The following is a 24357-nucleotide window of genomic DNA, read 5'->3' as shown; positions in this document are numbered from 1 at the left end:
TATTAGATAAATGTTTAAAATAAACAGCCTAACTTGAACACACAAATCCAAATAAAAGTCCCCTTCAAAATAGTCACCATTGGAGGCTATACCTAAATATCCCTGTTGCCTCCATTATGCCAAATCAGTGGTGCGACTCATCTTTCGGAATTACCTTTAGATTTTTAAAATATTTTCTGACTTCAAATCTTCATCCTTTTGTGGTAATTGTGATATTTAGAAGTAAAAGGATGATTTGAACCCAAGACGATAAATAAAGAGCATGGTCAAAATGTCACTATATATATATATATATATATATACACACTTTTTTTTCCGTTTTCATCAAAAATACCTTAAAGTTTCTACCATCCCAGAACTGAGCGCGGCCTTCTATTTGGGATATGCAGGGGTACCAGTAAAGAAGCAGAGGGGTGGTAAACCATTATAAAACAACATCAAATAATGTAGCTGCTTTTCTTGAGTGACTGATAAACTGGCTCTAAGAGCAATTCCAAAAGCAAAGTTCTCCTACTTCCCTCAGCAGTGGTGCATCACTGAAATAACCCATCCCCTCCCAGGATGGCCACCTGGTCACGCAGCATTCATTTCACAAACAAGTTCCGTTATTTTAAAGTATTGTCGAAAAGCTTTGCTCGCATAGAAAAGAGAGACATTCTCTATGCCTACAGAGGCTTAAAACAGCCGAGCTTGCAGCAACGGCGGGAAAAGTGAGGGGAAGAAGGAAACTAATGTGTATTTAATGCCCACGATGTGCCGGCGTTAAGCATCACAACAATTTTAAGGGGTGGGTTCTTCTCCCCAATCTGTACGTGAGGAAACATGCTCAGAGAGGGAATAAGATGTGTGCAATCACACAGCTAGTCAGTGGTAGAGATGACTCTTGGGGCCCTGGACTCTTTGACCTCAAAGCCCATGTCGTTTCTGCTTATAGAACATCACATGGCATAGACGATTAAGCTACCATGAACACAATATACAAGTGACATTTCCTGAAAGGAATAAGGACAATTAGTGAGGTACTGTGAAGGCAGTTGTGTGAGTTCTCCTTTAAGTTGGAATGATTCTAAGTATCTTCTTGCAGACAATTGGGATAGTTTTCCATCAAAAGGGAAAACTTAAGAAATGTTCAGTGAAATAGAGTGTGGTAGACAGATACCAGTACCTCATGGTGGTGCAGAATCGGAATAGGATCAGAGGCACTGTTGGCAGGGTGTGGGGAAGATAAGCCTACATTTCTAGAACACCTACCATGTGGTAGCACCTGTGTTTGGCATTTCACAAGCAGTAGGGATGGGGGAGAAGGACAAGAGCCTTCGAGTCAGAGAAACCTAACTTTGAAAACCCAGTGCTGACGCTTACAGTTTTCTGACCTTGGGCAAATTACTTAATTCTTCCGTCTCCATTTCTGTAACATGGGAATAATACTATATATAGTGAAGGAGAAGTAAAGAGAATACCATGTTTAATAGCTTAGCAGAACACTTGGTGTGAACTAACGCTCACAAAAATTGTAACTGTGATTAGTCACTTTCACAAATGTTAGCCAACTTAACTCTTATAATTACTCTACTGTAACGTATTGTGATCCAAGTTCTGTGGATGAGGAAACCTGGGTTATTGGAGTTTAAGAAACTTGACCAAGGTTGCAAAGTGATAAATGCTGGTACGAGTATTGGAAACCAGGTCATTCTCATAACAAAGCTTTGTCCTTAATACTATTCTCTGCTACCGGAAGGGGGCCTGCTGGAGTTGACCATGTTGAATAATGGTTTCCTCCAGGAAATTAAAAGAAATTAAAGGGAAAATGTTTTTAAGCTCTATTTTTTTCTAATCAAAATGAAAATTCCTTTACTGGGTTGCATGAAAAACAATTTAGATGACCATGTTTATTGAATTATTATTTATTTTTTAAAGTAATTTGATCATTGACTTTTTTCTTAATGTCAATAAGGAAATTGGTGTTGCCTCTTAGCTAGTAAGACGTTAATATTTTGGCATGTTAAGAAGTGACTAAATAAAGGATGTTGTTATATGAGGCCCATCTTGTGAAGCTGGGGACCACATGTAGCTCAGGGGTCATTTGAAGGGGACAGAGAGGGTATTGGGTAGTTGCAGCTTCACCACACACCAGAAATAAACTAGAGCTCCAAGGACAACTGTGTTCATCCAACAAATATTTACTTAGCACAGGTACACGTGCTTCCCGCTCTCCTGGAGCTTACAAGCAAACAAAGTAACTTCAGGTTATGGTAACTGCTCTGAAGACAATAAAACTAGGTCAGATGGAGAGTGACTGGGTGGGTGACTGGGGAGAGATGACATTGATGCTGACACCTAAATTACAAGAAGGAGCTAGCCGTGCAGGTTAGGGGGGAGAGGAGTGTGGAGGGGACTGTTCCAGGCAGAGGACATAGAAGGGCTCTGGGCAGGAGCAATCTTCCAGTGTTCCGGGAATATAAAGGAGCAGTGTGGCTGGAAGTTTATAAACAAAGGAGAGTAACACAAGATAACACAAGGTAAAAACAGAGAGACAGGCAGGGGGCCGCATCAGGTCCAGTGTCTGCCGTAAGGCATTTGGAATTTACTCTAGGTGCAGTGGAAGTTGTTGTAGGGTTTAGGTTGAATTGGGACCTGGTGGTTTAAGATTGGCTGCTGCGTGGAGAAAGGAGTTTAGAGGAAGAAGACCGTTTAGGAGACTGCTGCCTGGAGAAGGGCTTCTTGAACTTGAATGTGAGTCCCTGGCCCTCAGGGATTGTAAAACCCAGAGTTTCTGATTCTGTAGGTCTGAGGCAGGGCCTGAGATTTCACCTTTGGAATAAATTTTCAATAAAGCTGAGGGACCATGCTTTGGGAACCGCTAGAACAGAGCACTTCCCCAACATTTTTCTTGGGAAAGCGAGTTCCAAAATATGTTAATTGATAGTCTTTGTGGGAAAAAAAACCCATGGCCAAATAAATTTGAGGAATACTTGAATTTTATGGCCATTCAGTATATGTTATCATCTTAAAGGTCCTGAGATGTTTTACAGTTAAAAATCCTTTGTAACCATGTTTAATTCCTCCATTCCCGAGTGTCTAAGTAATGACCTTGAGGACCCACTGAAATGAGGTCTTTCTGGTGATCAGCTGACAATTCAGAAGGACTTTGCCAATAGCGAAAGTGACCAGGGCCATTATTTCTGCTGAGGAAAAAAAAGACCCCTGTACTACGTAAAGTTTATCTAATCTTGAAATTCTTAATGTCTTCAGTCTTTTTAAATTCTCGGATCAGTCTTGTTTCCACAATGTGCACTTTCAGAGTGTAAAAGTTTTGTATGACATAGTGATTTTTCTGTTCTTTTAAGAGAATCTTTTGTGTTCGTAGTATATCACGCTGAGTATCTTTATATAAAACATATAAGGGCAGATCTGCTCTAGGTGAAATGTAGAAGTTGGGGGACTGGAGACATCCCATTTCCCTCATGTAGACAATCCCTTCCCCCATGGTTCTCAGTCACCCCAGAAGGGTTTCCTGAGTCCTGAGGGTTGCTCAGAACACATTCTGTAGGGCAGTAATCCAGCTGAAGGAACACCAAACTAGAGGTTAGGAGGAAGTCCTGTGCCTAGATGTACCTTAAGCTACTCATTTAACCTCTGAGCCTCTTTTCACATCTAAACATGGTTATAATCCATTTCCTTCCTGGAGTTACCGGATGGATTAAATGATATAATGTAAAAAATATATATATAAAAGTAGCACTTAGCTCTGAAAACTATCATCCATGTCCTGTGGCGGAGAAATTTAATGCACTATTTCCCCCAAAAGGGAAATGACAAAGGCAGAAATTTCCAGACATGCAGAAGGTCAATGTTTGCACAAAGTGGCACTGCAGTGGCCTGAAATATAGTGAGCTGAGAGCTGGAAATATAAGCGCCAGCGGTGTAAAATCATGTCCTGCCATGACCACACCTACCTACCTATCTACCTATTTTTCTCTCTCTTCCCCACCCCCAACCCCAGTAAAAATAAAGAAACAAGCAAACAAATAAGTAAGTACCATTTTTGAGCTCTTGCTATGTGCCTGGCACTTTTCTGAGTGTCCTGTTAAATGCATTACTATCTCCTTTGCTTTCACCACCACCCTATGTGATTGGTACCATGTCACACAGCTCGCAAGTGGTTTGGCCAGCCGGAACCCACGTCTCTTCCACCTGCTCTGGATCTCTGTACTCTTTTTGTCTCATGTCTTTCCCCACCACCTCTCAAAATAAAATTCATGGAACATAATAATTTAGGAATGCCATTTTTACTCATAAATTGCTCTGTGTAACTAACTTTTGTGTTTTAATTAAAAAAAAACTTTAGAAAAATCCTGCTTCAGTTTATAAATAAATAATATTATGAATTTTCCAAGGATCTTCCTAATGTATGATCACTTTGGACCCTGTTCAGTTGTCAACACAACATGCTCTTTTCCCAAGCAGAACTATTCCTGGATATTTACCGTGATGGCAAAGGAGGGATGTCAGTATTTGAGTTCTGCTGCCTGTGGAGCTGGTGATGGGCTCTGCAGCTGAGCACCAGCTGGCATGTACACCTTTCAGCACTGCACAGCTCTAAAGCAGGAGTTTGTAAGTTTGGCAGGACACAGACCAGGAATCATCCATCATCTGTTAGAGTTTATGAAGATTATCTCTATTCCCTGATTAATTGTATATAGTATTTTACCTGATAAGTTGCAGTAATTCCTCTTTGTTAGAAGGAGGAGTGAAAGAAGCTAAATAAATTGTGCTTTAGGGATTTGGTTTATTTTGAAGCATTAATGTGTCATGTGCTATGAGGCCATGATTCTCTAAAAGTCATTCCACAGGAAGGATGCAAAGGAAATAGCCCAAGTCAGGGAAAAGACTGAAGGAAAAGTGAACAGTTACATTGCGAAACTGAAATCCAAGCTCCCAAAACTACTTGCTCAATTTAGACAACATCTTATATAAAAGGAGCACTGGAGAAATGATATGTTCATCAGGATAAATCCACTGGTTACTTTTATATTAAACAATCTACACACACTTATGTGGAAAGGCTTCTGAAACAGCACAAGCTATATTTTAAATGATGAGATTTATTTATGAAGATAAGATTTATTTATGAAGATAAGATTTATTTATGAAGATAAGTACTGACGTATGTGTACGTCACCTAAGGAAAAGCAACATGATTTGCTAGAATGTGGTTAGAATGAATCAAGTGTTGGAACCATGGATTGGAGGCCACTCTGATGGCAGCATGCAGGTGACCACCCCTCTGGGCATAATGGTTACAGCATTCTGAATTTGGAGGGCGAAGGGACCTGAGTTTAAATTCTATCTCCACTTCCTACTATGCATGTGACCTTGGGTAGTTTTTTTAGTCTTTGTGAGCTTCAGTTACTTTTATATAAAATGGGGAGAATAATTTCATAATTTGATTAGAAGGGTTAAATGAGTCAGTGCATTAAAACTCAGCACATTACCTACCACAAAGCAAACATTCAATGAGTGTAACCTGTTTTATTTGGTTCCAAGGAAGTCTGAATGTTGAGAAACTGAATTTGGGGGAAACTGGGTGTTTTATCCAAAAATGTATGTGTTGTTTCATCTCATAATGTGAGATACTCAGCTCAATGTTGTAGAGAAGAGCGTGACTAGAGAGTGATCATGGCACATATAAATTGAATGAATGAGGAATTCACAAGTCTCAAAAACTTTAGTGATAGAGAACAGACTTGTGGTTGCCAAGGGGGAGAGGGGGCGGGGAGGGATGGATTGGGAGTTTGGGACTAGCAGATGCAAACTATTATATATAGTATGGATAAACAACAAGATCCTACTGTATAGCACAGGGATCTATATTCAATATCCTGTAATAAACCATAATGGAAAATAAAAATAAAGTGAAAAAAATGTTAGTGTTTTTCATGGTTGCTCATAGTATATGTGTTTAAGGGCACACATGCGTGTGCATGTAAACATAGTATAGTTGACCCTTGAACAATGCGGGGGGTCAGGGGTGCCGACCCCCCATGAAGTCAAAAATCTGAGTAACTTTTGACACCTTAAAAACGTAACTGCCAATAGGCTGCTGTTGACTAGAAGCCTTACTGATAACATAAATGGTTACCACGAATTTTGCATGTTGAGGTATGATATACCGTATTCTTACAATAAAGTAAGCTAGAGAAAGGAAAATGTTATTAGGAAAGTCATAAGTAAGAGGAAGTACATTTACAGTACTGTACTGTATTTATCAATACCATAAGTTTGTCATCTGTTTGTAAGGTGAATTGTCTGTCAGTACCTATGTCAGTATTGTCTTACATGGTATAAAACACTGTAGATGTGATACACATTACTAACACTAGACATCAAAAATGAAAAGATAATGTGAAAAATAAATTCATATTTATTTACAGACATAACGATTCATGCACTGATAACAAAGCAGCGATGTGATTGCTTTATGGTAGCCTAAGTGTCATCAATATGGTTGCTTCACAGTAGCCTAACCTACACACTAATGAATGAGTCATTGTAAAATTTTTATGACACACAGTATTACAGTTATATTCTTAATACAGTATTGGAGACACAGTTACATTAAAAAAAAAAAAACACTTACCTATGATGATAGGCTGATATGCAGTTTCTCCAGTTAATAGAGAGGGGTATACTGTACAGTAATGTAATTCTTTGAAAGCAAAGTTATAAAACAGTAAGAAAACTAACCCATTATTAATTTTATATGATATATCGCTCACCTTATGCACACGTAAGGATAAGCTGTTCACTTCAATACAAGTCTTTGCACACGATGTTCTACAAGACAAAAACTTAGGTGATGGTGATTATGGGACAAAAACGTGTCATACAGTTCTTCCGTACAGTTATTAGATTTTCACACGAAGACATTCAACACACATACACAACAGCTAAGGTTATTAACTGTCTGTCATGATGATTACTCTTCATTTAGTGGAAGTGGATCGTCATAAAATTCTTCATCCTTGGTCTCTTTACAATGAGTAGGCTGAGGACGAGGGAGAAGAGGAGGGGTTGGTCTTGCTGTCTCACCAGGCGGCAGAGGTGGAAGCGATGATGGAGGTGGAAGGGGAAGCAGGAGAGGCAGGCACACTCAGTGGAACGTTATGGAAACACAGCGCAATTTCTGTCTGACTTTTTTTCCTTTTTCGTTTTTCTAAAAATGTTTCTATATGGTACCAATCTTTCCATCGTTTGCTTTAGTTTCAGCGCCCATATCATAGAAGGGTCCATGTCTTAAAAGAGATCAAAAGCAGTTTTGAATAATCAGAACCTTCTGCCAGACTGCCTAATGTCATTTTGTTTCCTGGCGCTGCTTCTTCTGTCTTCTTCCTCATTGTCTGGCACTGGTTCAGATGCACTCATCTCCATCAATTTGTCCCCTGTTAATTTTTCTGGTGTGGTGTCTGTTAGCTCTTGAATTTCTCCAAGATCTCTATCTTGAAACCCTTCGCCCTCACCTCTCTTTGCCGTATCCACCATCTCTTTCATGATTTTCTTGATTGGCTCTGTCGTAAATCCTGTGACGTCATGTACAACATCTGGACACAAGTTTCTCCAGCAGGCATTTATTGTTTCTGGCTTGATGGCTTTCAGGGTTTTTTCTATACCAATGATGGCATTTTCAATGGCATAATCCTTTCAGACATTCATGATGTTCTCTATTGAGGTTCTCTTCCATAGCATTGACAATCCTTTCCGTAGAGTACCATATATAATGAGCCTTAAAGGGCCCTATGACCCCCCCGCTCCCTGTTCTGGAGACTGAATTAGAGATGTTGTGGTTGGGGGCAAGTAGACCACTTTACAGTGCCTTCAGTGTTGAACTCATGGGGTTCTGGGTAGCCAGGGTCGTAGTCCAATATCAAAAGGACTTTTAAAGGCATTCCCTTACTAACAAGGTACTTCCTGACTTCAGGGACAAAGCCTCAATAGAACCAATCCAGAAAAAGTGTTCTCGTTGTCAGGCCTCCTTTTTGTACAATCAGAAGACTGGCAGCTGGTGTTTATCCTTTCCCTTCAAGGCTTGGGGTTAGCAGCTTTATATATAAGGGCGATCCGGATCATAAACCCGACTGCATTTGCACAAAACGGTAGTATTAGACTGTCCCTTCCTGCCTTAAATCCTGCTGCTAGCTTCTCTTCCTTATTAACCAATGTCCTTGGTGACATTTGTTTTTCCAGAATAGGGCAGTTTCATCTGCAGTAAAAACCTGTTCAGCAGATATTCTTTCTCCCCGATGATTTTCTTAATGGTGTCTGGGAACGCATCTGCTGCCTCTTGGTGTGTGAAGCTTCTTCTCCTGTTATCATGACATTTTTTAAGCCAAACCTCTTTCTTAAATTATCAGACCATCTTTGCTGACATTAATTTCTCCAGCTTTAGCTCCTTCACCTTCCTTTTGCTTTAAGTTGTCATTTAATGACTTCACTTTTTCTCCAATCATATTAGAATCTACACGTATGCCTTTCTTGTAGTAATCCTGAACCCACATCAAAGCTGGATTTTCCACGTGAGATAAAAAGGTATTTCTGAAAAAGAGCAAGGTTTCGAGCCTGCTGGTGTAACTGCAGCGATGGCTTCATGAATCTCCTTTTCTTCTTTACAATGGTCTTTACGCTGGATTTACTTATCTTGAGATGGAGGGCAACCACAGCTGAAGAACTTAAGCTATGGTACATATCAAGTAATTAAACTTTTTTTTTTGTCATGTCATGATTTTCTCTGCTTCTTGGGAGCACTTCTAGCATCACTAGGGGCACTCGTATGGGTCCCCTGGTGTTATTTAAGGTTTATGGTATTGCAGTAAACAACGCAAAATATGCGAGAGCTGCAAGAGATCACTTTTTACTGCAATGTGCAATTTACTGGAGAAATGAACTGCTCACAAGGAGTTGATTAGCCTCACTTGGCATTTAAGCGGATACTTGTAACACTTGAGCTCACTGAAATAGTAACAGGAGGTGGCTAGGAAATTGCTACAGTAGTACAATATGGACTACAGTTAATTTTTTCAGTTATGATTTAATCCTGCATTTAATCCTGTTTGTATACATTTCTCTTGACTGTGAACAGTGCTGTGAACAGTCTGTGTGTGCATAAGTTTTGATCAATTTTAACTTTTTAATAGATTTGTGTGTATCTTATGGTATTAAATGATAAAATAGACTAGTATCTCTATATATTTTATGCATTCATGATATACCTAATTTAATTTTTTTTTTCAGTATTTCTAGGCTATGTGGTTGGTCTGGGAGTTTTTTTCAAATGATCGCAAATCTCCAAAAAATGTTCCAGCATATTTATTGAAAAAAAAATTCCGCATATAAATGGACCAACAAGGTTCAAACCTATGTTGTTCAAGGGTCACTTGTACATATGTATGTAAAAGTAAAGCTAAATCAAAGACAGTGACACTTCTCAAACTCTCATAGGGAATTTGAGAGACAGTGAAACTTGAAATTAATATACAAGAAAGATAAGTGGTTATTCATTTCTTTTTTTTTTTTTTTTTTTTTGCGGTACGTGGGCCTCTCACTGTTGTGGCCTCTCCCGTTGTGGAGCACAGGCTCCGAACGTGCAGGCTCAGTGGCCATGGCTCACGGGCCCAGCCGCTCCGCGGCATGTGGGATCTTCCCGGACCGGGGCACGAACCCGTGTCCCCTGCATCGGCAGGCGGACTCTCAACCGCTGCGCCACCAGGGAAGCCCTATTCATTTCTTAAAAGCACAAACTTCTGGAGGCACCTTTTATAACCTCCCTGAAGTTTCAATCTCCGTTTATGATCTTCGCTTATGAACATTCAATCTCACTCTGTATGACAGTCTCTAGTAAGTCAGAAAGAGAAAAATAAATACCGTATATTACCACATATATGTGGAATCTAGAAAAATGGTACAGATTAACCAGTTTGCAAGGCAGAAATAGAGACACAGATTTAGAGAACAAACGTATGGACACCAAGGGATTGTAGGGGGTTGGGGGGGTGGTGGGATGAATTGGGCGATTAGGATTGACATGTATACACTGATGTGCATAAAATAGATAACTAATAAGAACCTGCTGTATAGCACAGGGAACTCTACTTCACTTCGCTGTACAGTAGAAACTAACACAACATTGTAAAACACCTATACCTCAACAACAACAACAAAATAAATAAATTTTAAAAAAGCATTCCATCTCACATCTTGGGTGTTGGAGGGAGGCAGATTACATTATTACCTTGCCTTAAATTTCCATAACTCATCATTAACTTGCCTTTTTCGAAATTCATGTCTCACTTATCTTTTCTACAGTCTTCCTCTAATATACCACCCACCTTTCTCCAAGTCCTGAGGTCTCCATTGGGTGGGTTCATTTGCCATCTCTGTCACTTTTCTCTCAGTCCTATGCTTTCTAGCTCATCCTTCCATGGTCATTCTCACCATTCTCTTTTCTTCTCCCTTTCCAGCTGGTTGCTATGCTATACTATTATATATTGTATAATATAAATATGATTCTTTACTATTTTTTATTTTTAAAAGTATTTATGATATATTATGGGCTGGAAGCAAGTTCCATCCATCCATAATCTCTATGATAGCAGTAGTATAGCATAGCAACTATAGTTGTAGCAATATTACTATTGCTATAGTTGTAGCATATTACTATTGCTGTAATTCCCCTTGAAGTATATTTAATCTGTTATTAGTTTAATAAATGTGGGTGAGCATTATTCATTGGATTCTCTACTGATCAAAACAGTAGAAGCGGGCTTCCCTGGTGGCGCAGTGGTTGAGAGTCCGCCTGCCGATGCAGGGGACAGGGGTTCGTGCCCCGGTCTGGGAAGATCCCACATGCCACGGAGCAGCTAGGCCCGTGAGCCATGGCCACTGAGCCTGCGCGTCCGGAGCCTGTGCTCCGCAACGGGAGAGGCCACAACAGTGAGAGGCCCGCATACAGCAAAAAAAAAAAAAAAAAAAAAACAGTAGAAGCTGGTAGTGGTAGGTAAGCTGTGTGATGTCCCCTTCATGACTTCTGATTACTTAATTTGACTACTGTTCAGTTACAAATATGATGCTTACATCAAATACTTGGATTTTCAACAAATCCTTTTAATCCAGAGGAAAAATTAACTAGTTTTACACCTTTACCTGCTCCCTAGAAGGTCGTTGGCTACATGACTAAGAAAAGAGGCACCATGGGTCCTCTGGTCCTTGAAGTTAAGTCCACAGATGATCTTTATGGAGGTGAAGGTGGGGCAATTCACTCTTACTCATAACTGTAAGCTATTTCCAGGGAAGCCTAATTCCCAAGAAATTATACTGAGTCACCATGCTACTCAGTAATCAGACTGATTCAGGTCATAAGAGTCTTTTGGAAGCATCTCAGAGGCTTAACTCCTGGGAAACCAGAAGGCCATGCCAGCTCTGGTGTTCCCTAACCATCCCAGACCTTCAGGAGAGCTCTTAGACCAGTGCTTTATGAATATTAACATGCGTATGAGTCACCAGGCAATCTTGTTAAGCTGTATATTCTGCTTCAGTAGATCTCCAGGGTAGGGTCTGTGATCTGCCTTTCTAACAAGCTCCTAACTCAGTGCTGCTGGTCTGTGAGCCACACTTTGAGTAGAAAGATCTTAATCACTGATTCTCGGTCTTATGTACATTAGAATCACTGGAGAGCTTTGAAATTACTGGTGCATGAGTCCCACCTCAGAGAATACCTGATTTAATTGGTACAGGGTGTGGCCTGGGCAGCAGGATTTTTCAAAGCTCCCCAGGTGCTTCTCCTATGTGGTCAAGTTCAGGAGCCTCTGCCTCAGACGTCATCATCCCAGCCCCGGATGATGCTATCACCCCGCTTTTGCATAAAGCCTCATCATCTTTATGCCTCTTTTTCTCCGTCAGGCTCACCTTGAAAAAAACAAAACAAATCAAAAAAACCCTGTCCAACACTCTACCTGTACCTCAACAGCTGAACGTGGCCACAAATCTCAAGTGGGTCCCAGCACACCTGGGCTAACTCTTCCAGCTGACTATTTCAAACCTTCTCTCCCCTCAGCCCTTCAAAGCCCCCTCTCAATTCTGCACAAAACTCTTCCTCCATCACTTTAAGAAAAAAAAAAAAAAGCAAACTGGAAGAATCACTTTATCTTTGCACCATAACCGTATTCTCTGCCTGCTCTCTGCACCCCCATTCAGGCCCTGGATCCAGGCCCTCTCACTTACCCAGTGACTCTCCTCCCAAAAAGACCTCTTTCATTCCTGAATCCCCAGTGTCCCACTTTTCTGGATTATTCCCATCACTCTTTTACATATCGTAATAGTCCCATCACCAGAAAAGCCTCTTGAGCCGTTTTCCAGTCACTGCTCTCTTTCTCTGCTCTTCCCTCACTTGCCAGTCCGACAACTCTCTTCAAGTCTGAGAAATGACCTTCTTGCCAAATTCATGGTTTATCTTCCTGGTGTCTCTCTCACTTGTATTTGACCCAGTTAATCACTCCCTCTTTCTTAAAATCCTTGGTCCATTTCACGTCTCTCACATGGGTCACTGTGCCTCACACTCTCCCGTACACATTTTTCTCACTGTCGCCTCTGTGTATGTTCCCTATCGCCATGGCTGTGCATGGCTAGTCCCCTCCCTTTTCTCAGGTCTCTTATCCTCCACTATCACCTCCTAAGAAAGGCTTTCCCTTCACTTCCTTTCAATAAGCCATCACCACCCATCCCCATAGCCTTCTGTGTCTGCTGACTGATTTTTTTTCACCACCTAGAATACTACATACTTCCTTGTTTTTTGTCCATGTAGTCATCAGAGGGCCCATCCAGTAATAGTATAAACCCCACAAGGGCAGGGAGTTTGCTTATTTAATTTTCTGCTCTCTGCCCAGAATTTGATCATGTCTGACACATAGTAGACACTCAATAAATACATGAAAGTTCCTAAAACCCTTCTCCAGTTCCCCCTGAGAATGCTTAAGCCCACTGCCTGTCCATTACAGACAAACAACTCAATTGTAAAATTTCCCTTCTGATTCATGACTGAATGTCATGGCATTTCTTGTCGCTGATTAAAAGAGTTTAGGTATTCTAACAAACCCACTAGCTATTTCCACCTTGGTTCGTGGAGCTAGTTTGTCTTTCTTTTCCTGTAATGAATTTGCACATCTTCTGCCTCTGTGTGCACGTGTCCACAAATATGATTCAGGTCCCAAGGGAGTAACTGTTCCAAGAGCTTGAGTTCTTAAAAAAAAGTCCCCCATTTCTTTAAAAATACATAATTGCTGCCTCTCCTGAAATATTTTTACAGTGTGTCCCTAGAGGAGGAATTCCAGCTGATGGCCCAGTGCAGGGCAGAGGCCCATAGACAGACTGTCTGGCTCCAATTTACGCTCTGCCCTTACACGGCTAATAGGCGTTAGTATTTTGATATAGAGAAGTGCTGTCCTTGATCCTGACTTGGTTATACACTGATCACATCCGGCTGAAAAGCACACAGTTAAGGGCCAAGAGCTACTCATTTTCTTCATCTCCCCTCTGTCTCTGTATCTCTTGTCTCTCTCTCTCTCTCCAACAAATGTCTTGGGAATCGTTTCAGTATTTTCGTAGAACGCTACACAGAGTCAATTTAAATTGGCAGAGGTTCAGTTTGCCCCATAGGAAACTCTGCTGTAGACACTTTGAACCGATTGGAACTGTTATGCATGTATAATACGTATCAGAGCTACCACAAAACCCTGTTACTCACTTTATTATCCCACTTTCCCCCTCTATCCAAGTTTTCACTGTCACTTCATTGCAGACCCTAAACTCAACACTCACTACAGTTAAACTGAGGAAAGGCAGTAACCCTTGATTCATAAGGTGCCCATAATTCTACAAACACTAATGAAAACGAGCAAACATCTCTGTATAAAAGTTGGCTTCAATCCAGGAGTATGTTTAATTCTCAAATGCCTGATAAAGCCGTGGGATTGCAGGCTGCGGCAGCTCCTGCCCAGTGCTCTGCAAGGGAGAGGGTGTCCAACGTGACAGCGACACCCACCAACTTCCTGCCCATCTTTCTTGGATTCTTACATCTGGGGGTTCTTTAGCTGGAAAATGGGGTGCTGGAATCTTGCTTACTTAGAATTAGCTATCCCAGTGACTTAGTAAACTGGAAAAAGAAAAAAAAAGTAAAACCGGATATTTGAAAGTAAGCCCTCACCTGATGTTCTCTTAGAAACAAGATCAGCACCTCTTACAAGCACAGCTCTCCTTGGCTTGTGGTGTGGCTCTTCCTAGCCGTTCTGTGTCAAGCCTTCGGCATAGGTGACAAAACACCTCCCTTTCAACAGGCCTTAGCAAAATACAGCCAGTTCACACTCAGGCAAACCTCAAACTGAAACTTCCCCGGTTAACCAATGAAGTTTTGCCAAAATGCTTACTAAGTCCTGGCTCTAGGAGCCTGTGTGATGTGGAATCGCCGGAGCTCGAGAAACAGATAACTGCCCCTTCCTTTGCCGTGGGGTTGCGTTCCAGTGGGGTGCTCAAAAACAGTTTTCATCATGTCATACGCTATGCTTCTTTGTTAGAGAATTCTTGATCACTGCTTAGGTAGCACAGAGAGTTACGTGCTACAGAAGCGTGGCATCGGTGAAAGTAACAATCAAAAAGAAACAGTACGTTTTCTCCCATCCCGTAAATCTGATCTGTAAATGCAAAGAATGTGAGGCATTGAACATAAGAAATTGAAGAATTTTATCTAAAACTTGAAAAAGAAAAATTGGCATATCGTACGATAAGACTTTAACCAATCTAGTCTCAAGAAGGAAAACCTTTTATAGAAGACATTTCTGAACCCCCATCTGAAATATATATCTTTAGGGCAGTAATCATCAGAAACATAACAGAGTCCTGTGGAGCTCAGTTTTATTGTCTTGCATCAGTGAACATTCCTCAAAAGCATAGAGCATCACTAATGGAATTATATGTTTTCATGCTATAATTACATTTGATTTTTCCTGATATTTCTGTAGGCTTTTTGTTCATGGTTCCATGACTAGATGGAATATTTACAAGTTTTCTGTGTCCTCAGCCTATTCAAACCCCCCACCCCCATAACAAAGAGAGAGGGAGTCTAGAAATAGGAATTTTTTACAGGAAGAAGACACATGTATATTTTTTAATTTTTTTACCTCCAGAGATTTTCTTTCAGCAACAGCAACAAAAACATAAACAACAACAAAAAGAAATAAGAAAAAAGAATTTTATATTTGAAGGAAACAGAGCAAGAGATCCCTCTGAGTTTTGAAGCTCCTTGAGACACACAATGGGCACTTCATATTTTTGTTTTCATTCTTGAATGAATACTTGTTGGATAAAATGGAATTTATTTGATCTTTGGGTATGTTGCTCCAAATGATCCTGTCACTGGAATACAGATGAATCTAGCATAGAGTCATACTGACTGGAGGACATAACACCGAGATGCCATCAAATACGTGAACCAGGGCTTCCCTGGTGGCGCAGTGGTTGAGAGTCCGCCTGCCGATGCAGGAGACACGGGTTCGTGCCCTGGTCCGGGAAGATCCTACATGCCGTGGAGCGGCTGGGCCCGTGAGCCATGGCCGCTGGGCCTGCGCGTCCGGAGCCTGTGCTCCTCAGCGGGAGAGGCCACAGCAGTGAGAGGCCCGCGTACTGCAGAAAAAATAAATAATAAAAATTTAAAAAATATGTGAACCATGAGTCTCTGTTTTTGAGAAGAGAGAACGTCTAGCTATGAAATCCACAGAAATCTCCAAGAAAGAGACGTAAACAGTTGGAAAATTATGTTGACACCCAGCATACTATGATTGTCCTCTCATCTTCTCCCACATCAAGTCTTAGCTTTGCTCAACATCTCTGTGACCTTCTCCTCTCTCTCCTTCTCAGCACTCAGTTCCTATTCTGTAGGTTTTCATCACTACAGAATAAGAGGCTGACATTCACTTCAAACATGGTTACACTCTAAGGTTTCCCCCCTCAAAGCATTATGGAAATACAGAGGGAAAAAATTGGTTGTTGCAGTATAGGTGTGGCATAAAGAGGGTCTTCTTCTTGCAAAGTCGAGGAAGTTAGGGGGTGTTTATGAATACTGCTTGACCTGACCTGGGTTGCATATTCTTATCGTAAATTGAAGTAATGTTAGCATTACATTTCCCCAAGTTTAAATACATTTCTTGAAACGCCATTTATTAGAACATTGAAAACACAAGTTTGGTTCTCTCTCCTCACATCCCTACAGTCTGGCTCCTGGCCCAGCCACTCAACCCAAATCACCCTCTATGGTCTTCCAAAATAACTTCTCAGCCAAAACCAATAGTATCCGTCTAGATCTGTCAGCCTTATTTGAAACCATTTTCTTCTCCCTGCCAACACCCATTCTGGTCTCAAATTCTGAGGATTTGTCCCTTCCAGGTTTCCTCTTTTCTCATCTCCAGAGTCACATCCAGAGCTGTTCTCCTTTAGAGATATTCCAACTCTGATCATTTTAAACACAAGGTTTGTGCATGACTTATTTCCCTAGCCCTAAAATAAAGGTCTTACTTTTAAAAATAAAGTCTTACACCTCTCTCTTCCAGGCTTTCAACTGTAATTAACTGTGATAAAGTACCAACTCTGGTCTTCATTCTCAACTGCTTGCTGCTGTGTAATCCCTTAGTTTCTATAAAGAAAAATTAAGTCACTTTGACTTTTTACTAATCCCCTTACTTTCATTAGACTTCTAGATGTATATATTTTATTTTTATACATTTCTATATTATATTTACTCAATTAATGTTCCTTTAGCCATACTCCACCCTTCCCTCTTCATCCCTAGTCAAATGCAGGTTAGATCAGACTCTACACATATTCAGATAAATATTGCCTGTTGATCCAAATGCAATTAATAATGAAGTTAGAGCTGCTCTGCCAGCTCTTTCTATCCCACCTCCAGACGGTATCGTCTGCTCTCGTCCTACAAACATCCAATAGACCTGCTTTTCTCTCTTTTCTACTTATTTGTTGTCATTCTTAAAAGGACGTCCTTTTCTCTTTGTAACAGATCTGCTCCATTCTTCAGTGTCCCATCCAAGTACCTTTCTCCAAAGGACTTTCCATGGAGTATATGTAAACTGGGTCCTGTGAACTAGCTTGCTTCCTTCCTCCTCCTCTCATGAATGTATAGCTTTATGTGAAAATGTATCTAAGTCATTTTTCTGTGCATATAAAGTTCTGTAAATTCACAGATGTAGCAGTATATTTAATATGTTGTAGATAACCCTTTAGAAAGGCACCTTTTCTGATAATTGGGAAATCTTTTGCATCTTAGGTTAAAAACCCAAACAGGGCTTGCCTGGTGGTGCAGTGGTTGAGAGTCCACCTGCCGATGCAGGGGACACGGGTTCGTGCCCCGGTCCGGGAAGATCCCGCATGCCACGGAGCGGCTGGGCCCGTGAGCCATGACCGCAGAGCCTGTGCGTCCGGAGCCTGTGCTCCGCAATGGGAGAGGCCACAACAGTGAGAGGCCTGCGTACCACAAAAAAAAAAAAAAAAAAAACCCAAACAGTCTCTGCCTCCTTACCCCCTACAGGCATATGCACTTAAGATAATTTTAATAATAACTGTGGTTACTGAAAATTTACTTCATTATATGTGCATTTCCTTTTCAGGATCCCCCCATGGCTGTAACCCTTGGACTCCGAATGGAGGAGATGATTTTTAATCTTGCTGATACACATTTATTTTTTAATGATTTAGAGGTAAGAATTTACAGAGCTAAGAATAGTTGTATCAAACTATTAAAACTCTTATATGGTTTCTATATATGCAGATAACCTCAAGAAAACCAGAAAGATAGAAATTTAGCTCAAGAGAACAGTAAAGTTCCTGTCAAGGGAAGACATTGTATATGCAAATATAAACAAAAGAGAAACTGTATTAATGAATGATACATATTTACTGGTGCATATTTAGAACAAAAAGTGTCTCCAAAAAGGTCTGCTTTGATGTCTCATACCATACACCCCTGTCCACTACTCCTGGTCTTTTTGGTGTCTCAGCCACAATTCATTCCATCTTTGTATCAGCATTAGCTTTTCCAGGATTTACTAACCAGAATGCAATTTAGGTTTATCCCTGCCCAGTAGTTAGTCACAGATACTGTTCCTGGTTCTAGCGTGGATCATTAATTTTTAAAATTTTTTTATTGGAGTATAGTTGATTTACAATGTTGTGTTAGTTTCAGGTGTACACCAAGGTGGTCAGTTATACTTATACATATATCCACTCTTTTTTAGATTCTTTTCCATATCGGTCATTACAGAGTATTGAGTAGAGTTCCCTGTGCTATACAGCAGGTTCTTATTAGTTATCTATTTTATACATGGTAGTGTGTATATGTCAGTCCCAATCTCCCAATTTACCCCTCCCCGCCCTTATCCTCTGGTAACCGTAAGCTTGTTCTCTACATCCGTGAATCTACTTCTGTTTTGTAAATATAGATAATCTGAAACCTAATTCTAGACATTATCATTCCCTATTTCTTCCCCTTCTGGATAAAACCATGCAAGAGCTATTTACATAGCACTTCTGACTGGTTTGATTGCGCTTATTTTCTCTTTTTTCCTTAATTCATCTTTCCATTTCCAACCTCAAATGAAGAGAAAGTAAAAGCAAAAACAACAAACTAAACCCAAGAAAAAATAGCCTCAGGATAGCTAAATAAGTACTGTAAAAAGGTATATAATACGAGCGCTAATGATCTGACTTATTAGGCATTCAGATGATAAAATCTGAAATAACTGAGTAACTTGAGCACTGGACAGAAGTTCTTCTCTGTCAAGAACAACTATGCTGAAATAGATTTCTCTTTCTTTTTTTAAATGACCCATTCAAATTGATTTTTTATCCCATGATTTCACAATGAAATTAAAGTGTTTATCTATAATCACATTATGAGTGAAGATGGGGATTATTATTACTGAATCTGCTCCTTGTGTTTGACATTTTATATTGGGCTTTCCATTAATTAATTAACAAACTTTTGGAATAAATATGTTTATCACATTATTTTTGTAGAGAAGAAACTGTAGGGCTCACCAGCATAAAAATCATGTCTAAGGCTACCTGCTAACTGATAGAACTGGGATTTGAAACTCTGGAGTTCGTCTGTCTCCAGAACACATACCCTGTCCCCATACCATGCTGAAATTAACAGACGTGTGCAAGGAAAGTAAGCCAAGTTAGTGCTTTGAATAAGTTTTTTTTTCAATTGACAAGGTCTTAAACCCAGTTTTAGTTACATCTGAGGCATGAGTAAAAGATGTGTTGTTCAGTATATCCCATAAACATATGTGTTGGAAACCTGTGTAATCGCATTTTCTTTCTTGTTCTCTCTGCAGTGAGTCACTGTTTTTACTGGATAATAAAATTTAAATTCTGTTCAAAGAGGTTTTATTTTTTTCTTCAAGAGACACTATGAAAGATCAGTATTCTTGGGCAAGTCTTCCAGTTTTAGATAATAAGAAGTAATAATCACCTCTCTAAAACCTGATTTAAATTAATCTTACTACTTATTACTGTCTACTGTATAGAATTATTTTATATATACACAATAATAGGAAACACACTTTAATCTTTTGGGAACTTGAATTTTTTATACATATATGGTGATAACTTTTTAGGTTGATTTTTCTGTTGGGTAAAATGGACGAGTCTCATTCTAAAAAGAATTCTAAGATTATTACTCCTCTCAAGCCTGTAAAACACACAAAAAAGAAGTTTGATATGGTTTTATCCAAGTTTTACAGTTTTATTTCATTTCATTTATTATTTTTACTAGAAATAAATGAAATAAATGACTCTAGGTTCTTAGTGGCACATTAGAAGCCAGATGGAATAAATTTACCATCCAACTTCTAACAGAACACTAAAGTGAGAACATATGATGAATTTGAATATAACTTTATATTGATGATGATGAATTTGAATATACCTTTAGCAAGTTTGACGTGAATATTGGCATATCAGAAACATGTGGTCAGCTATGGTGCTTTAAGAATTTTTATTTTGGATTTGATACTATATAAAATATATCTTTCAAATACCCAACAGGATCTCAGGTAGAAATAGTAACTGAGAAAATATTGGTATTGACTTTCTCGTCTATGTTTATAGCTTTTTAGTTGTGCTTTAGAATGTGATAAAAATTCCATTTTACTCAAACACTAAAACTTAGTATCCAACAATAATGTACTAGATCAATGAAATGATTTGGTCTCTGCATAGAAGCTGAGTTCTCAGATGTGCACATACCCATGTGCACACACATCCAGGTGCCCAAGGAAACTCAGAGGTTTATACTAACTTAGGTGAGATAAACAAACAGTAAAACTAATAAAATCTAAACAATAGCTTTCAAGATCATTCAGTACAGTTACATACATATCCACTATACTTCTGTATCTGATTTTGAAACTTTACTTTCTCCCAGTTTTTTATTTCAGTAAACCTCTTATAAGCAAAGATTGTCATGAGCTTCGTAACTGGTATTAAGCTATGTCTGCTTCTACTGACAAAGAGAATTCCTCAGGAGAATAACTTCATCATTAGCCTATTATGTGATTTCCCCTTGTGTATTTAATCTCTCAGGGTTCCTTTTCTTAACCTAAAAATCTAATTTGAGACTCAAATCCTTCAATAGATACTGCAACATATGTAGTAGCAGCTGCTCACACATAATTCCTTAAAAGATACAAATTTAAATCCTCTTAATAGATACTTCACTACATCCTGTCCAACTGCAGAGAAGGCAAATGCTCACACCACTGTCCCTAAGAAGTGAATACTCTCTGTTTAAATAAAATGTTATTTCAGTTAAAATAACTTCCAGAAGAGAAGGCACCAGGGAGTTTGGGCTAACAAAAGTGAGAGAAGACTGCTGTGGATTATAACTGATACAGATCAGTGACAACTTTGCGGTCACCTTATAAGACAAAATTAAAGAATTTATGATTAGTGCCAGAATTATTCCAAATGTTTGAGTTCTTTCACTGAAGTTTGTTAAAGCCAAAGCATGACACTGTTTTTACTATTTTGTGTTTTGTCAAAATGTTTCTTATAAAGTTCCTCTGAGTGAACACTAATTGAAGAACAATTATTTAGATTTTTCTAAAAATGTAAGTGATTGAAGTTCAGGTTTCTTTCACTGGACTGTAATCCTTGGGCAATGGTCCAGAGTCAACAAGCATAGTTAACTAGGCATAAATTTAAAGAGAAGTTCCATTTGGAAAAACCTCAAATATAACTTCAAATATGGAACTCACGGTCCAATAAGTTTGATATACTGATGTCCTCAGGAGTAAAAAGTAAATTTGGGGGCAAAATGTACAAATTAATCATATGAGTTAATACTTGAAATGTCAGAGGAATTTCTATAAAAATTAGATGGGAGGATATTAAATATAGAAATGACTTGTAATTCATAAGATCCCCTTTTTTAATATCATTAGTTTATTATAAAATTATGGAAATTGTTTACATGATAAAAGATTTCAGAACCTCAGTGGAATCAGCAGCTTCGCATGATTCTGTTTCAATAGTGGTTTAATTTGGTCTTCATCCTTACCAAGAACGTCACCAACTCAAGAAATAATCCTTGTCTTCGAGAACTACTTTGCTGCCTCAGTATTCTGGAAGAACTTTTATTTTCAACTTTCATACTAACTAGTTAAATCTCTTCACCCTTTCCTTTAGAACCCAATCCAAGAGCTACTACGGTTGCCTGCAATACTTTTCCCTGAGAATTTTCTGGAAGCATAATACCTTCTTTGGTTAAAGTTTGGGCTGTGCTCCTTTCAACAAACACTCAGTCAAAATGGGGAAGAACCTCTCTAAATGCCTCTCCTGTAGCCTCAGCCCGTACTCTGTTCTCTTGCCTTCCCCTCCAATCTTAATATAAATATCTTCTTACAGTCCTTACCATCTAGAATATTGTTATTTTTATCACCTAACTTTATGTTAGAAAATTTAAATGATTGTGGTAATTCTGTCATGAACTACATTTGTTTAGAGTTCTGCCATTCATTCAAACAAAGAAGTGTTGAGTGATTACTTCTTGCCAGAGAGTGCCTTAAGTGTGGGTATAGCATATCTGGGAGACCCAAACACTCCCCTCAGGGAGCTTCCAGTCAGATTAACTTTTTGAGGCCCTTCCTTACTTATGAATATATTTATTCAAAAATTACTAAACCTATAATTTATGTACATAATATGAACCTTTAAAATTAGTTTACCTGGATTTTCAAGTTATGTACTAAAATTGTATTGATTGAGCTACTCACTAAGTTTTATATTTTAAAAGAAACCTGAGCCAACTAATTTATCCTCAGACTGCAACAAGATCTAATATACTCAGTGTGGAAAGCTGGAGATAAAATATTAAATATTTCACCATCAGATACTTCCAAGTCCTATAATGATTATAAATAGTAGCTGAAAAGTCTTTAGTATGGCATCTTATTTTCAAATTTAATGATTTTTCAGAATTGATTTTGAATGATGAACACTTAATATATATAATCAGACTCTGTGAGTTTGACTGTAATTATCTGAGGGGAAAAAATGAGGCCCAAAGGGCTAAACCATACTTACTCTGAGGTTAGTAAACTAGTTATTGAAACGCCCTACCGAAATTCCACCTTCGCATCATGTACTATTTCACTGGAACTATGCAGATTATTTGAAGATAGAAAAGGACTCTTAGAACAGCAAAGAAGAAATGAATTCTTTTCCAGAAAAGTTACCATTTGTTCTGAGTACACTATAACTTAGGTCAAGTATGTGGGCGTATGTACCTAAAGTTTATTTTCCTTTGAATTTGTAGCACATTGGAGTTGGTAAATCTTCATTACTCCCTTTTACTTTCAGTATTCTTTTCAATTGAAAGACTTAAAACAACCACAAAAAGTGTCAGCTTCTATAGTTATTAGCTTTTGGCTGGTTGAAAGACCAGGACTTTTAAAACAACATTAGCATGATTCTTTTCATGGTGTCACTGGCCCAGCAAAAAGGAAGTCATAGAAATTTAACAGAACACCATAATCATCAAGCCCCTCTGTTGCTGCTCCAAAAATAATAAATAATAGTAACCACTGAGGTGTTCAGCCCAAACAAGTTTTGAGTATCTTCAGATTAGCTTTGCTTTCATACTTAAGTATGCTTAACAGAAATGGCCGAAAGTGATCACCAGTGATTATTGTAAAGATTCAAGAGAATTCCTTATCAATAATTTTAAGATTAAAATTATTTTTGTATTTGCTCTGAAGAAACTCACATGCCATATGTTTTCAGGCCCCTTTTAAGGTCCTCTTCTGGATTTAGATCTTACAGAGTAGAAACGGTGCCATTTCCCAGCATGAGAGGGCGGGATGGGTGGGCAAATGCTGCCCTCTTCTGGCCATGGGCTGAGCAGGTGGAAAGATGGAAAAAGCTTCAAACATGGTGACAAGAATCCTTTGAAAAACGACTCTTCCAATGTTTTTAACAGGAGTGTGATCAAGTTCACATAGATGATGTTTCCTCTGATGATAATGGGCAAGACTTAAGGTAAGCCATGCCTTTCAGTATGCTCTTTCCTACAGAAATTCAGCTGTGAAGTTTTGCACATGTAATTATTTCTTTTATTTCTTTTTAATGTATTTTGGGTGTTGCAGTACCTACAGTTTTGCAACTGATGGCTTCCATGCAGCTGCAAGTAGTGCAAACCTTTGTTTGCCAACAGGTGTAAGAGGAGGGGTTGACTGGATGAGGAAGTTGGCTTTTCGTTACAGAAGAGTAAAAGAATTATACAACACCTACAAGAACAATGTGGGAGGTATGTGTGGCTTTTACAATTTAATAAAGGTACTGCAGATAGAGGTACAATTTAAACTGTAGTTTCAAGTTTCATATTAGGGACTATCCTTCTGTAAGATAAATTACCAAGAGCTCATGCTGGACGACAGTGAGCCAGAAATTTTAATTTCTTAGAGTTAGTGGGGGAAAAAAAATCTAACTGCAAAATAAAACGTGCAGCACTGTCAAAGGAATTGGGAATTCTTTGTGCCCAGATGTTTGGTCAAGATTAATTGCAGGGCAGAAATAGAGACACAGATGTAGAGAACAAACGTATGGACACCAAGGGGGGAAAGCGGGGCGGGGGGGATGAATTGGGAGATTGGGATTGACATGTATGCACTGATGTGTATAAAATGGATAACTAATAAGAACCTGCTGTATAAAAAAATAAATTAAATTAAAAAAAAAAGATTA

The 24357-nt window shown here is 39.0% G+C and overlaps 1 protein-coding gene and 1 pseudogene across 11 annotated transcripts in view; one reads left to right on the top strand and one right to left on the bottom strand.

Annotated features, from left to right (window-relative positions):
• The window catches only part of EYA4 (EYA transcriptional coactivator and phosphatase 4), a 299220-nt gene that overhangs the window by 259350 nt on the left and 15513 nt on the right, over positions 1-24357 (top strand). For all 11 annotated transcript variants that reach the window (XM_060167382.1, XM_060167383.1, XM_060167381.1 and 8 more), the window contains 3 exons: positions 17718-17807; positions 23594-23652; positions 23760-23920. In XM_060167382.1, coding sequence (XP_060023365.1) covers positions 17718-17807; positions 23594-23652; positions 23760-23920 — 310 coding nt within the window. The remainder of the gene's footprint in view (positions 1-17717; positions 17808-23593; positions 23653-23759; positions 23921-24357) is intronic.
• LOC132530887 (10 kDa heat shock protein, mitochondrial-like) lies at positions 21600-23546 on the bottom strand (annotated as a pseudogene).

This window comes from Lagenorhynchus albirostris, chromosome 12 (assembly GCF_949774975.1).
Source record: "Lagenorhynchus albirostris chromosome 12, mLagAlb1.1, whole genome shotgun sequence".
Taxonomy (NCBI): Eukaryota; Metazoa; Chordata; class Mammalia; order Artiodactyla; family Delphinidae; genus Lagenorhynchus; species Lagenorhynchus albirostris.
The sequence above is the reverse complement of the archived record's forward strand: the minus strand, read 5'-3'. Positions and strand labels throughout refer to the sequence as shown.